This window comes from Lonchura striata, chromosome 3 (genome assembly GCF_046129695.1).
Source record: "Lonchura striata isolate bLonStr1 chromosome 3, bLonStr1.mat, whole genome shotgun sequence".
Taxonomy (NCBI): Eukaryota; Metazoa; Chordata; class Aves; order Passeriformes; family Estrildidae; genus Lonchura; species Lonchura striata.
The window spans coordinates 7,224,397-7,240,833 of record NC_134605.1 but is presented as its reverse complement, the minus strand read 5'-3'; the positions used below and the strand labels follow the sequence as shown (position 1 = coordinate 7,240,833).

The 16,437-nt window shown below is 40.4% G+C and overlaps 1 protein-coding gene across 1 annotated transcript in view; it reads left to right on the top strand.

Annotated features, from left to right (window-relative positions):
- The window catches only part of TTC7A (tetratricopeptide repeat domain 7A), a 170,066-nt gene that overhangs the window by 68,062 nt on the left and 85,567 nt on the right, over nucleotides 1-16,437 (top strand). The window contains exons 13-15 of the mRNA XM_021552353.2: nucleotides 1,425-1,482; nucleotides 4,842-4,914; nucleotides 11,288-11,448. Coding sequence (XP_021408028.1) covers nucleotides 1,425-1,482; nucleotides 4,842-4,914; nucleotides 11,288-11,448 — 292 coding nt within the window. The remainder of the gene's footprint in view (nucleotides 1-1,424; nucleotides 1,483-4,841; nucleotides 4,915-11,287; nucleotides 11,449-16,437) is intronic.

Sequence of the window (16,437 nt, the reverse complement as noted above, 5' to 3'; positions counted from 1 at the left end):
TCTCTTCAAGCATTTTTGTTTATATCAATCTTGATTCTTTAATTTTTTTCCAAAATTTCTTCTTTTGTTACTTTATCCAGTATTTTGCAGCCTGATTTAAGGCTACTGAGAGTGATGTATTTTTAATAGATGCTGCATTTTACATGAAAGTCCATGTCTTTAAATTTATTATTTAAAATACAAGGTTTTGGATCAGTTTTTAATACTTAGAGTAGGTTTTGTGGGTTAAACAAGTTCTGATCTTTATGATTAGGAAATCCTGAAGATTGCTGTTTCTCCCAGATGAACCTGGTGTTCTGAAGAGCTGTTGGAAGATGTAGAAATAAAAAAAGTCTGATCACTATAGCTGCTGCAGCAAGTAATATACTTACAAAATTTCACTCACTGGCATATTGCAGAATGCAAAGAAACTAGGTACCTTTGCAAGTCTTGCAGAAGAACACATCTCCATTTTGTTAATAACTTCTAAGAATACTTGAATTTCACTGGGTTTGTTACGTTATAATATACTACTTAGTAGCTTTCTATTTTAGAGCATACACTGACTTGATGTATCAAATCTGATACATTCATGGGTGATGCTTGCTGATGGATTAACTACTCATGACTTCCTTATGCTGTTGATCAGTAGCTCTCAATTTCAGGATAGGCAGAACAAGAAACAACTGCTATGCAAAATCTGAAAACATAAGAACCAGAGCAAGACAGCCAATTCATTTCTAAAAACCATCACTAGGTTTCCAGATGTTTTGGATCTGAGAAAGCCATGTTCTTTTAAGCTCTTCCTCTGTTCCTGTTGATCTTGATGATGATATCTTATGATACCCAGGTATAACAAGAGCTTGATTCTTCTCTTCCTTTTCTGGTTTTAGGTAGGAATTAATTTATACATTGATACGTGTTAGTCAAGCAATTAGAGGCATGGAAGAAGGGCATTAGTGGCTAATGCCACATCTGAAGTAATCTAAAAGTCTGTTGTGGTCTCAAAGATGGTGGTGTTTTGTTAAGAGCTGTAAGTTTGGCTGCTGGTGTTCCCTGTTCAACCTGCAGCACCCTCCTACATGAAGGTGGTGGTGGGGGCAGTCTGAACCTGGGTCAGAATGTGATGCAGGTTTCTGCTTGTAGCATTTGCAGCAGTCTGGCTGAGGATGTGTTACCTTCTTGGTATCTAGTTAGTGTCTGACCCCTTCTCCAAGCCCCCTTCAGTGGCATATGTGAGTAAAAAATGCTTCAGTGATTCAAACAAAGGACTTGAAGTAATCTTTAATAAAAATGAATTTGAGAATTCATGTCAAAATGAGCACATGCACAAACACACAGATTTCCGTAGTGTTTATGCTCCCAATTTGAAATACTCTATACATTTATTTATTTATCTGAAATGTTGAATTAATGCTTAAATGGCATTGTATCTTGTCCTACAGCTACTCTAAAGAGCACTCAGGATGAATTAAACAAGAAAGCACTTCAGACTTTGGAGAGGTGAGTAGGAATTTTGCAGATACTTGATTTGTGCATTTTTTTCATTAATTCAGAAAAATTTTTGTTTCTTTTTCCTCTGTGTAAGGCTTCTGTGCCAGAAAGTTTGAAAACAGTTCATTAGATTTCAGCAGTAGACTGTCAAAACCATTTTTGTGATGGCTAAATGCAGTGATTATTTGATTGAATATCCAGGGTAAGAGTACTGTTCTGCCACCTTACAGAAAAAAATCTTAGCTCCAAATTAGCTGCAGTGAGATCTACAGTGCTGGGATATGCAGCTTCCTCACATGATGCCAGCTGGCAAACGTGGAAAGCTAATTTTGTCTTGATTTCTGTGTGAAGCAGGCTTAAAATCCTATTTCTGTCATGGTGGGAAAGTACCTCCGGCATCAGGGTGCAGGCAGCTATGGGGTGGCCTGGCTCCTGTGCACCGAGGGGAGAGTATAATTGCTGTCCTAATGAATATTTGCATGAGCTGTTGTTGGAAGAGGAGGTTCCAGAGCTAGCAATACAAAGCAGACACCACTCACCTCTCCTTCATCCCTATATTTTTGGGGAAAACTGATACAATGGCTCCACCCTGGAAGCAACTGCGAATTACACTCTTGAGCAGCTACACTTGAGACCTCAAGGACAACTGCTTGATTTAAAACACTTTTTTGTCCATTCTATGGGGTAGAGAGGTAAGGTGTGAGTTTCCGGATCCTGTTATGATTAAATTACACCACCCAAAATAACTGGGTAGTGTTCAGGCTGTTATTTACATTTGTACAATTGCATTCACAATTTACAGCCTGCTGTAAATGTAGATGCCTACAGACTATATAGATAGCAATTAAATGGAAGCTTATGTGGTCCAAGTCTTGGGATGAAGTATCTCATTCTGAGTTTATTGTGGTCATAATTACATAAGTGAAGAATACTTGAGATCTCTGGTATCTCAAAGTACAGGTTTAACAATTTGAACAGTGTTAAAGGATCTTGCCCATTTTGCCGATGCTGACCAAGAAGGAGCCCAACATGTTTGTCCTACACTGGTTTTGTAGTGAGTGCAAGATCTGAAGCCACAAATAAAATTCTGGGTATTTATTTTATGGAGGTCTGAGAAAACTTTTAAAAGTCATTTATTCATTCACTGTGTGTATGAGGAGTGTACTTTTACTTTTTAGGTCACACTGGATTGTGGACTCCAGTGTCAAATATTAACTGCTGACCAATTTTATGGAATCGTGGTGCTGCACTGCTTTTAAACTTCTTTTCTTTTTAATCCTTTGACCTTTCCCATTGGCTGTGATTTGTTTTCATGGTATCTCTACCTAGGAGGCAGACAAGCTTCTAGCCAAATATTAGTTACTCAAACGTCAGCCAACAGGAATGTGACAGTGAGCTGATTACTAGTGTTTTCCTAAATGCCCAAGTTTGGTTTCCTTCCTTTTTGTACCTTTCTTGTTTTTTGCCTCTTTTTTTTTGAAGAATGTGTATGATCTCTCAGGCCATGGTTTGGCCTGTAGTCATCTTTGCAAGGGGCTTTTTCAGCTGGAAGATTGCACCACATGTTTTCCCAATTCCTTCTGAGGAAAAGGAGCAGTAAAGTAACAATCCTTTGTTTCTTTCCAAAAGCACCATTAATCTCATCTGCTATACTCCTGTGAACTTTCCCCTTCTATTTACTACTGGAGAGGCTGCTGAAAGTTTCACAAGAGGCACTTTGTAAAGAGGTGGCTCACCCTGTCTAACACCTTAGGGCAAAGCTGGGTTCTGTCTTGTGCAGTTTTGTTGTTTGTTGCAATTTTTTGGGTTGGGGATTTTTTTGGTGGGGGAGTTGTGGGGGAGTTGTAGCTATTTGGGTTTGGGGATTTTTTTGTGTTTTTTGAAGTGGAAGGAGAAATTAATGACTCACCTGTACGAACTGCGCATTGATGTCTTTGGCATTGCTTCAGAACACTTGAGTGCCACCTTGACTTACAGAGTTGCAGGACATATTTAGTCCATACTAAATTAATTTGTTCTAGAACCATTAGTTACAAAAATCAGCTTCAAAATCTTCTTGCTCACAGGCCAGGATGGTATTTGAAACTTGCAATTAAAATGGCGTGTGGTTTGTTTCCTGAAGGAGTTCTTTTATTGTTACTTGTTTATTATTAGCAAATCAATAGTTTTGGCCTGGGTTTTAACCACCAGTGTTGTCAGCCTGTCGTTTCTCCCTCATAAGGACATTAATTGTGCTCACTTTGGGCCTGGCAATGCAGGTGCAGGTTTCCCTGGTGTTCTGGAATGCAGCCCAGAAAGAGGTCAGGAATGTTAATTGGCTATGAGGGACTTTCCTCTTCCCCATTTCTCCCATGTGAAATGACTTCCCTGTGCTGCAGAGCTGTGAGTGAGCTTTGAGTCACAAGGGGAAAATCCACTGGTTCCTGGAGTGGGCTGCCAGGTGGCATGAGCTGCTGCCCCACCTTTCCTCCTAGGCTGGGTTCCCCAAGACACTATCCCACCATTGCCTTGGTTAATGGCTTCTCCACAGGCTAGCAAACTCGGGCTGCAATTTCGTGCCTAGCATAGTCTGAGAGGGGACAGTTCTGCCCAGGTTGTCCATCCCTGTTCCCTGCCTTGTACAAGAGTTTATTAAGGGCCTGCACAACTGGTTCTGGAGACACTGCAACCTTCTCTAGCCAAGGCTTCGCTTCAGTGTGGTGCCTGCTGTGGGCTGGAAGGTTGTATCTCAGAGTCCAAGCTTGGCAAGTAAGGGCCTTGGTGTTGGTCCAGGCACAGCTCCTGTCATCAAATCATTCCTCCCTCAGTGTCTTCCTTTTCCAAATTAGGAGTCTACTGTCAAAAATTAAACTAGATGCTGCAGGGTGGAGAATGTTTTGTATGTTTGAGCAGCAGCTTGTGTCAGAGGCTCCTGATCTTTAGTCCTCTACATGCTCATAGTGACTAGTTTTTCAGTGCTAATCTAATCCTCTCTTAATGTTTGAAAAGTGGCAGTATAGGAACAAGTTAGACAACTATGTCTATCACCTGAATTACTTAAAATAATGCTTTGATAGGTTTGTTATGCGCTACTTTTTCCATATTAGTTATCCAAGTTCCAAAATACTAAGTGGCATTTGATAAAGGATTGTATAACTTGTATAACATCCCGGCAGCTGTGTTTCTCATACTTTTTCCTGGGATTCTGGCTTAGCCAGGCCAGAATCTGCTTTTTGTCTAGTTTCAGTGTGCTCTCCCATTACTAGACTAGTTTTCTGTGGGGGAATACTGGGTTTTGTTCAGTGCTTGTGTGACTCATGGTGAAGGAGTTCTGCACAGTGCAATCTAACAGTCACTCTTCTTTTTGTCTTATGTGGTCGTCCTTAAAGAGCACATGACCTGGCCCCTGAAGATCACCAGATCATCCTCTACCTGTCACTGCAGCTGGCTCTTGTCAGACAGGTATGTGAAATATTTGGAAATCACCGAGTCATGGGAGGGTGGAAGGCCAGTCCAGTTGAACAAGACCCAGCCTTGCTAAACAGGGTTCATGCCTTCCTACACTGTAACCTGTAACAAGCAGTCAGAATACGTTTATGTAAAATATTTTTTAATTCTTATCCTAAAAATAATAATTCTGTAGCACGTGGAATGGCCTTCCCTAGGGAATGTGTTGAGCTCTAACTCCCGAGCAGGCTTGGAGCAGCTCTGAGTGTGTGGGATGAGCGAGGTGTGTTTATTGCTGTTCCTGGTGTCCCGCTGTGGCCGCTCCGGAGGCTCTCCGGTCCTGCCCGTTCCGTGCCGTGCCAGCTCGCGTGCTGGGATTGCTTTATTCCAAACTTGGGCACGTTTGACGCCAGGCTTGGACGCGTGCTGGAGCTCTGCAACGAGTGGGATTAGTTGGCATTTGAATGCTGCTGCAGGTGTTAACTCATAAAAGTGAAGCTGATCAGAAAATGCTCTGCCTCTCAGGAAAAAAATCCCCAACCGCTTGGGCTGTGCTTTATTTTTCTGCCCCTTTTTCTGTAAACTGGGGTGTTGTAGTTCTCTGTCCTTTCTGTTTAAAAGCTTAAGTCTTTATTGGAGCAGCTTCTTTTTTTTAAATACCTCTCTAGCTAGATTTGAAATTTCATCATTGTAGTTTCTTTCTTTGGCAGGCCTTCTGCTTCCTGCAGTTTTCTCTCCTTAGTCTACACTACGGAGTTAAACAGTTGGGTATTTCTTACTTTCCTGAGCTAATTAGGGGAGCTGTGTGTTCATTAGGTTAAACTAATTGTTCCAAGAGAGCACCCTCTTGATAATGTCACTTTTGTAACCCTTTCATAATGCGAGCAGTGTGCTGTGAGCCTGCAATAAGAAAGGATAATTAAAATGGCTTATTTAACTTTCTCATCTGCCTACTGGCTGCTTTATGATGCAGTTTGCTCAGGGTCTTTCATTAAAAAACACCCAGCTACCCTTTTTTCTCTCACAGCTTTTCCTCATAGGGAGATGGTCTGATTTGCTGCCTCTTCTGCTTGCCACGAGTAAAGCATTACAGCTTTTCAGCTGCTATCCTGAAAAATAAAGTGAAGATTTTTGTGGCCATTGTTTTTTTATTGTTTTCACTGTTACTGGCATTTTAACTCATTACCCTTTCTTTTTTTCGGGTTGTAGCCTGTCTTTGCAGTGTTGTTTCATCTCTCTTTGTTGCTTCATTTCCCTTCCTTCCTGTTCTTTCCATTCAGTCTTTTGTCCCTGTGTTCACTTTCCTCTTTTGTCTAGTTCACCTGTGTGTTTTCATCCTTGATGTTGTGCCAGTTGCCTCTGCTCCTGCAGCTGTGTGATCTCAGTGTACTATGTAGTGTCAGCCTGACCCCTGCGATGGTGCTCCTGCTCTTCTCCATCAAGTGAGATATAAATCTTTAATGCATGCTTGGACAGAGGGGAGATACCTGAGACATCTTTATTTTTAGACTGCTGTAAAATATCCTACTCTTCTTTTGCCAGTTTACTTAATGATAAACATTTGGTAATGCATTTTTAATATCCTTAATTATTTAAAGTATCTAATATATTCTCTTTTCTGATTAACTGAAAGATAAATTATACCTTTTTTGATAGATTGCATTAACTATTAAACATCACAGTTGGGGCTTTCATCAGGCAATGCTATAATACCAATAAATCAGGCCTTTTCTGCATAGTAGGTTATAATAAACCTGAATGTTTTTCTCAACAAATAGGCCTTTTTATTTCCATAGTCAGAGTCAATAAATGAGGTAACTGTACCCAGCATTGAAAAATACAGGTATCAGCTTGCATAGATAAGAGAGTGTTTTCATGGAACCAAGCAAGAGAGGCAGCTGACAGTAGGGTGCCAAGAAAAGCTGGAGCAATTCATCTTCCTTGGAAGGCTGTAAAATATTTCCAATAGCACTTGTCTCTGTCACCACTGGGCAAGGCAAAGGGGAAATGGAAAAACATAAGCATCCCTCTGACATGAAATAAGGATGTGACTGAGGAGGAATGGTTATAAAAGGTTCATGCAGAGTTGGCACTGGAAACCAGCAGCAACCAAGATAAAAAATTATGATAATGAGCTTTGTGTGTGTGTGTCTTAAAGACCACTGGAGTCGCTGGGAAGACTTGGAGGGTCTGCATCGACCCCAGAGTGTTTTAGTGGATTTTCCAGCCAAACACAGTGTAGAATAACCTGTGTAAGGAGGGTCTCTCAGTCTGGTTTTCCCCCTGAGCTGAAGTGCCAGGAGGCCAAGGTCTGTACCTGCTGCAGGGGATATCTCCAGCTGCAGTTCCTGGCTGGCAGCTGGCCGAGCCCAGTGACAAATGAGACTTGTAGCTCCCAACTCGGCAGTGGCTGCTTCAGCTGCTTCTCCTGTTTCTGTGGTAACAGCACTTGGATCAGCAAAACCAAGGTAGAAGGAGCATTTTAAAGCTCACTGATTTTAATGCATTGCCTTGTTTTTTAAAAAGCAGACCAGTTTCTATGGAAATGACTCTCTAGAGTCAGCAGCACTCTTGTTAATTTTAAGTGTTGAATCTGGTTTTTTTGGGGGGTGGTGGTGTTTGTGACCTTGACTGCCATGTAAATCAGTATTGAATATGTAAAAACAACATATATAGGCATCATGCCATTTTAATACATGATTAGATCTAACCTTTCTTTTAATGGAAATGGGTAGGGAAAGATGGCTAAGGGTCAGCAGCTGAGTGCTGTAAGTCTCACCAGTTTCCTGTGGACTTCCAACAGACCTCAAGTTTCAAATGGCACTATTCAGAACTCTATCTATCACTATTCCCAAGTGTTTGGATGTACAGCTAGGTTAAACATCAGTTAAGAGACCAGAGAAAATATTTCACCTGTTTTGCCCAGTTTTTATTTGGTTTCAAGGAGGAGAGACTGCTGCCTGCTCAAAGAGAGGAGGTCTGTTTTAGGAGGTATTCAAAGGTTCTTCTTTCAGTGGTGCTTGGATGTAGCTAGTTCTAGTCTGTCTTTTTCCCAGACCACCTCCTCTGCTGAACAGCAACATTCTGCTTTTCTGCCTACGTCCTAGCCTAGATTGTTCTGGTGATCAAGAACTTGGAAGAAGTTCTTGGCTTGTAGGAAGAATTAAGTAATAACTCATAGCTGTATACCTACTTTCCTGAGGTTCTGGTGAACTGTAGCAAGTCTGTTTTCAATGGAAGCTCTTTCCAGTCAGTAAAGCTTTCTCCTTTCCATGCTATAAAAAGAGATGGAGTGGGTAGTTGTAATGGTTCATTAAGTGTAACTGTCAACTGATGTGAAATTTTAAGGTCTGAAAATTCTCTTAAGGGTTCCTGTTTCATTTACCATTTTAGATATCTAAGTTCATACCACTGTTAGGAAGTATTTTTTACACTCAGTCTGTTTTCCTTTTTATACCTATAATTATGACATACTGGCATTGTTTTTAAGGAGACATATAGCATTATTGACATAAATCCTACTATATAAAAGGCAGCCTAAACAATCCATATTGTGTCATTATTATGGTAATGCTGCAAGATGCTATTTCTGGCCTCCTGCAGCGTCTTTGCTTCCTAATCAGTGTGATGTGAAAATACCTGTGTGCCATGCAAAATATGTGGTATATTTGTTAACAGAATGATAAATCAGGGAACTGTAAGTTCTTCTAATTGTAGGCCCTACACAGACTTGCAGTCCAGCTAAAATAAGATTATTTTCAAGTGTAGTACTTCTAGAGAATTTTAAACTGATAGTCTGCCTCTGATAAAGCCCTGATGTTTCAGGGTGCCATCTGGGGTGCCAGCTTCCATGTTTCTCAAATTATATAGTTACTTAAATAAAAATACATCTTCCAAAAGAAGTTTGTGTTGACTGCTGCCTAATATCTTGCTTTTGTTGATCTAGAAATTTAGTTTGTATTTTGTTGCATCTGGTCTGTTGCAGGTTGTTGTTTCACATAATGCTTTCTGTAAAGGCACAGAGTTCATATTATTTTCATCCACTGTTTCTAATTATGCAGCAGTACTGTGTAGGCTACTAATGCTCTTTCAGCACTAAGGAGTGTTTTTGGACTCAATAAATTAGGTGCCAGGGAAGCATGATTAATTTTCAAAGCCAGCCATTGCTTGTGGCTCTGATGGTACTAGAGGGAAGCACAAAAATGAGATGTAACTATTGCAGGCCCCATGCTACAAAACAGAATCACTTTAGATGACATTTCTTTCAGCAGTATGTGGCTACCTGTCCAGCAGATACAGGTTTGCAGGAGTGACCACAACTCACTTTTTTTGCTGCTCTATTTCATGTGTGTTGCAACAGAGAGTTCTTGGATGGCCAGCCTCTGTTAGGAGTATGGACCTACCTGCAGTTTGATCCTAAGTCACTTTCAACATGTAAAACAAAGTCTTAGTTTGCATATTCACACACCAGTAAGGTCAAGTACCCCTGCAATTTTGAAGTCCCTCAGTAAAGGCATTAGTTGCAAGTGTTATTCTTTGCCTGATTCATACTAGCAAATTAGGATCCCCTTCCCAAGTCTTAATAATAGAATAGTTTGAAGAGGACCATTAGTAATCACCCAGTTAAATCCCTGCTCAAAGCAAGATCATCTGGAACAGGTTGCTCCAAGTCTCCTCCAGTTGTTTGATTTTCAGGTTTTCTTTTTCTTCTAATGAACTTTCCCCCAAACTTGTATTTTCTTTATGAATACTTGTGCAGCTCTGAGACAGAGAAATAGAAAGGGTTTTTAGTCCTGAGTGCAAGAAGTCTTGACAGCAGCTTTGTTTTAGCAAGTTAAATTTATATACCTCTGGTATATCTACTGACAAACCTCGTGGACATGTAGATCTGGGCTCACCACTGTCTGGTCCCGGCTCCAAGTTGTCTTGTCATTTCTAGAATTTTTACATTGTATGAAAATGTGTTCTAGTAAACTGCTGGGGGAAAATGAGTGATTAAGCCAATGTGTTTACCTTTGCAGTAGCCTTTAATAACACATGTGGTTAAAGTAGCTCCACTGACAAACAGTAATTCATTAAAGCTGAGCAGTCAGTCATGTATCCCAGCCTGAATCCAAGCCAGGACATTCAGCAGTTTTGACACTGTGGGCCAGATGCCAGTTTTGGGGTTGTGTCTGGAGCAGTCACACTGTTCTCCAGGCTTGCATGGAGTCACCAGTAATACAGTGGTTAAGTACCATGGCTCATGTGTGCACAGCAAGAGAGAAATATCTCTTGGACATGAGGATGAAGTTGACCTGTGAACAGAATATATACTGCTCCCAGAAGGATACCTGGGCTCTAGATAATCAACAACCTCTGCTGTAGCTGCAGGCAGTGTCATTGTTGCTTTCCTTAGTTATGTGTTTTGCGAGAAGTTTGTGGGGGCAGGGGGAATTTGACACTGGTGGTATGCCAGGATAGAAGGATGTCCGTAAAGCTTTGCTTGGTGGGAAGTTCTCATAGTAGAAAAGAAGGAACTGCAGTCTCCATCCATTAAGAGAAGGAGCAGAAAAGCATACATTTGGAAAAAAAAATTGATACACTTTTATGCTTTGTTTTCTGCAGATTTCCAGAGCCACAGAAATTAAATAATCTATGTATCAGGAATTTCAGACACTAGAGAATCTTACAGAAAATCCTCTATTATAAACTTACCAGTAAACAAAATGAAAGAAGTTCCCTTTTGAACAGATAGCCTAAAATAGTGTACTGGATCACAAAGAGCATGTGATAGACTTGGATTCATTAGATATGTTAAGTTTTCTGCCAAGTGAGACTTGGTTCTAATAACACGCTGCTGCTGTGACTGTCAGTACTCCTCTTTACAGCTCTGCTTGCAAATATATTTATTTTTCTGACAGCATTTTAAATCTTGACTCTTTTACCCTTGAACATTCAGACTTAATTTTAATGTTCTTGATCCAGATCATGAAAGGCTTTTTACAGCCATTATGAGAAACAAAATGCAGCAGAGATATGCAATGCTCATCCCCAGGTGAAGAGCCAGCCACCCATCCTAGAAAATGGAGCTGAGAGTTGGGCATCTGTGGTGGATATGTTGACATCATAAAATCACCATGCCAAAGGATGGGGGGGTTGATTGGATCAGGTCTACTGCTCTTGTTTATAAGCAGTGATTTAGTAATGCTGCACTTCTTTCTCTGGAACGTGTGGATTTTATTCAAGCAGTGCAGTCTGTTAATTTTGGCGGCCTGTTTTGATAGTAGAATGTGCCTAAGCAGAACTTTTTCATAATTTCTGTTTATATGTTTTTTATTTTTGAGGTGTAATGTAGGACTGAAAGACTGATGTGTTCTCTTGTTATTCCTACCCCATCTCCTTCTAGATTTCAGATGCTATAGACCATCTTCAAGAAGCCCTGCAGCTGTGCAAAGATGACATGAATTCACTTCATCTACTGGCCCTCCTCTTTTCAGCTCAGAAGCACTATCAGCATGCACTGGATGTTATCAACATGGCTGTTGTTGAATACCCAGAGAGCTTTAGGTAAGAGTTGTTGCCCGGTGCCATACATCCAGTCAGGAATGAGCTGCTCACTAGCTGTTGTTCTCAGTTATAAACAAGGAGCCTGTTAAATCACATGTTACAGGTATGTCACTCTCCTCCTGGAGAGGGTGTTCTTTTACTTTCTGTCTTCACAGTTTTTCTGTAATCTTTACACTTACTTTCTTTTCCAGTGTTTATCTTTTTGTATTGTGCTGATGGTGTTGTTTCCTGTAGTTTTTTGTATTTTACTTTAGATGTGGGGAAATGAGCATGACGTGGGTCTGTATCACAAGCAATTTTATATTTGGTAACTCCCTGGTTAAAACCAAATTTTTCTTGCAATGACCATTGTTTTGATGCTCATCTGTGACACAATTTGCTGCAATATGACAGCTGGGGAAAAAGATCAATTGAAAATCACAAGCTGTGATGATGTAGAGTTGAGAGGAAGGACGATTTGTCTGCCTTGGAGTAGGTTTGACTCAGCACAGACTTCTTGGAGCCAAAGGCTTCCACTGTTCTGTGTTTGACTCAGACCCTCATCCATCTGAGGGAGGTAAATTGAATTCCATGCAATTTACTGTCATGACCTTTCAAAACAATGAATTTTTCTGTTCTGGCAAAAATTAAAGCTACTGTGATATTCTCTGGTGATTTAATACTAGCTGAGTTTCTTTCTTAGCCAAACTGCAGAAAATCCTATTGCATTGCTGGAAAACCAACTTTCATTTGGAATTGCCTGTATTTAAATAGTGTTCTAAACCTGTGCATCATTGTCTTTAGATAGACTGCATTCTCAGTAGCCAAAGAAAGCAGCTTCCACAGGTCTAATCCAGGAACTGAGTGGAATATTGTCTAAATAGAGCAAAGGAAGGTCATAGGAAGATTGAGGCTGTATGTGAGCTTGAATGCTTTAGGATCTTTCAGAATTACACAGTTGTATCAGCATATAATGTTTTTGTTGAAAACTACATGTTGCCGTTTAAAATAGGTTTGCTGCCTGTGTTTTTGAGGTTAGTTACTTGGTGTAGATGAGAAGCTAAGACTGCACTTCTTTGAGAATGAAGTGGAAATTAGCAATGGAAATGCTTTTTAAATGAAGCCAGCTCTGCTCTTTAGATTGTGAACCATAGGTATGAATGAAGCAGGAAATAGCCCAGAGGCTGCTGAATTGTATTTTAGGGTTTTAAAGTAATAAACAAAGTAAAAACCCCTCATACAGTCAAAGGTCACATTGTACAGTCAGAGATCAGATGTTTGTTGAAGACTACAAAAACACCTAAAGATACACAAGACAGAGGAAGAGGTTGTTTATGTCAGGAGAAGAGTGTTTGCCTTGTCCATTTGACCAACTGGTCCATCATGTCCTGGATCTTTCCCCCAGCAGTTATTGATTATTTATGTTTCAGGGAGGACATACATAACAAGCATTGTATGCAAAATAGCTTGGAGGGCTGCTGGGTGGGTTCTTTTGTGCTGTCTGGTAATCTGATTTCCCCAAAGCTGAAAAGAATATTATCTCAAGTTTCTCTGAGTGCAAATCTTGATGTGCACAAAGACCTTTGCCAAGGAATAGCAGAATAGGTTGTTTTTGATAGAAACAATTAGTATTGGTAGTGGAGGCCCAGGTTCATGCTTGCTCCTAGGCAGAGTCTTGCTAAAGTGTGTGCCCTTGGAAGGGCCCCTCTTTGCTCCTTGCAGGCACAAGGGTGTGTAACAAGGCTGACAGTGAGACTCATTCACAGGTACACATGTGTCTTAGTTTGAAAAGACAGGAGTCTGTGAAGGAAGGCAAGAGTCTCCTGTGAAATGGAAAAGGTAAACCCCCTCCCTCCGAATTACCACAATTTCAAAATTAAAAGGCTTTCAGGCAAAGATATGGGAATGGGAATAATAGTTTTTTACTAGGAAAAAAATAAGTTTTAAAAAAATGTAATTAGTATAAACAAAACTACTGATAGAGTCAGAAACCTGACACCCTGAGGAGTCAGAGTGTTGGTAATAGTCCAGTTAAATGGTGGCTGCTCCTCCTGGAGTGGCAGATGAAATGCAGCTGAAGCAGTGATCTGTAGAAGGGTGGAGTTTTCTCTGAAGGTCTGGTGATGGAGTAGGTGGGCCTGGTCTTCCTCTGGGGATCCAGTGGGAAGAGCTGCTCCTCTGGGAATGCAGCAGAGAAGAAGCTGCTCCTCTGGGAACCCAGCAAAGGGCTGCTCTGATGTCCCAAAAAACGCTGATTTTATGCAGGTAGGGGTGCTTGGCTCCTCCCTCTGGGTGGAGCATCTCACCATGGGATGATGTAACTTTACCAGCCATGCAGGGAGTCATTCAATGGCCCATTAACAGAAGATATCTCCCCAGAGGGAGACATTGCTCTTGGAAGAGGTAAGAAAACTGCCCACCCACAACAGATGGCAAATAGAACACATGCTTATCTTACAAGCCAGGACAACATGGATGGAGGAGATGGGGTTGGCTTCTTGCCTCTGCTGTGTGACTGCCCTGTCTCCATGTGGGTCTTTCTCTTAACCAGCCAGCATTCTCTTAACTCATTAGTGGGAGAATGGAGAAAGAATGTCAGAGTTGCAAGGCAAGAAAGAAAAAACAAAGCTTAAAAAAATATAATTAAACAAGTGTTTCTTAAAAAAGGAATGGGAATCCAATAAGGAGGGGAAAAGCAAGAATAACAGAGTACATCTATAGTTTGTACCAAATTTGAAACCATTTAGGCTTTCTAGTGCAGTTTATGCTAGAAGGGCTTTACTGCTTTGTGAAACCTCTTTGAAGGGACAAAGACCTGATGCTATTGTGTATCTCCAGTTGCTACTGCCTTACAGAAAAATGCTAATTTTACTACTGTATGGAATGACTACAAGATGTTTCATGTAAATAGTGTAGGCAAGTGCAACTGCATGATTTTAAAGCTGTATTTAAAAGTGGTTGATTATTTTTCCAGTTGACATTTATGTGAACCAGGCAACTGTATAATGTCATGCCTGGAGGCTCCCTTCCTAATGACATCTCTTTTTGGAAGCACAGTTTGATGGCATGTATCAAGAAAAGATGATGAAAGCTGCATTAAGGGACCATAGAGCTCTGTAGATGGCAGGGAAAAAAAAAAAACCCAGAAGCATTACATAGATGTATATCCTAAATAAAAGAAAGCGTAAGATGAAAAAAATTAAGGACTTAGCTGACCCAAGCTACAGCCATTTCATACTGTTTCCCTGGTCTCTGTGTGTAATTAAAATGAGTTAGTTCCTGCTTTTTTGGTTTTCTAATAAATCCTTTCATTACAAATTTTAAAGAAGAAATTTTTTAGGATAGGTCATGTAGTTGGCTGCTGGCTGAAGCAGTTGGAAAAAATAAACTGTATTGCTCAGCTAGCACACAACATCTTTTGGCATGAACTTCATAATACTGACCCATATATATCTGAAAGTGCCCCTTCTTCATGTGTTTAAACATTAACTGCACATTTCAGAGGTTGATGTGGTGCTCAGGGACGAGGGATGTGAAATGTAGGCACTGACTGCAGTGAAAGATAAAGTGTTTTGGACTGAGCTGTTAAAGAGCTGGATATCCAAAAGGCACAGACTAAGCCCAGGATGATGACTTCTTGAAAGGTGGCATGTAGTAACAAATCCATTACATTCCAGTCAGTGGATGACTGACTGAATTTGAACTCTTAAATGTACTGTCAAGTAATGACGGAGGAAGACTTCATAAAAGAAGAATGAGACCAACTATGCTGAACATTCTGCAAGCTGGGGTGAGCCAGAAGAAATATGCTGTCTTGCCATGACCATAAAAGATAGAATTAGCAACCTTTACATGGAAGGTATCATCTGAAAAATTGTTGATGCCTCTCTATGGGGTGAGACTGCCCGGGATAAAACTTAGTGATTTTACACCTTGTCAATGATGGTATGCTGTTAAAAGAAGCAAATGAATTTAGTACCAACAGTTGGCTTTGGTATACATTTTTGAAAGGACTATATTCAGCACATTTGGGTAAGAAGACTCCAGTTAGCATCAGGTGTTTCCCCTCCAGGTCAGTAATGCTAACCATAAGCCTTTCTGAAGATGGGTTACTGTAATTTATTTCCAATTCAAAGGCCAGCCTTTGGGTAATGTTCTACCTGAATCTGGCAGTGATTACCTTCACAAGCTTGTCTCAGGGAAGAAATAGTGAGCACTCCTTTGCCCTCCAGATGATCTTAAAATAATTCATTGTTTATATAGAAAGAATTTTGCTTTTTAAAGTCCGTATCCACCTCACAGTGTTCCATGCAGAAGTCCCATGGGTCTAGCAGCCTGCAGAATCTCCTACAGAGCTTAACATGCTCCTTTATTTTCAGGTAGTAATATTTCCTCCTTCCAGTTTTGCTTGTATAAAAGTGTTTTTGCCTTTCTCATTCTGCCCCTCTTCCAGATTACTGTTTTGCTCTCTGGTCATCTTTTAGCTTTAATTTGTTAGCTTCCAGCAGTAGAAAAAAAAGAATGTCTATACCAAGTATAAAGTTGGAAATAAGATATCAATTTTATGGATACTCTGTTGCTCCCAGACTCTTATCCAAACCTATTCTGTTATTCACTGGGTAGTTTCATGTCTCCTGGATGGCTCCCCATTATGTTAGAACAATACAGTCCTCTGGCATGTCACATCATCTAATTGCTGCCCAACGTGATGGTGAATATTTTGTTAAATGATCATGTCTCTGTGGCAGTTCCCTACGTTGCACAGGGGTTGTAACTCTCTTAAATTGACAGAATTTAATATTCCTTCTCTTTCTGGACTAAGTCACTATTCTGTTGCTCTCAGAGTCTGTAAACTAGTTACAAAGAGAAATTACAAAACTTCTAGGAAGCACTGCTGTTCTACACATAAAGACTCAAAAAGAAACAGGTGGGTTGGTATTCTGGAGCAATGTATGTGTCAAATGCAGGTGCTTTTATTCTACAAAAAGCTAGCACAAAAGTAATTACTGT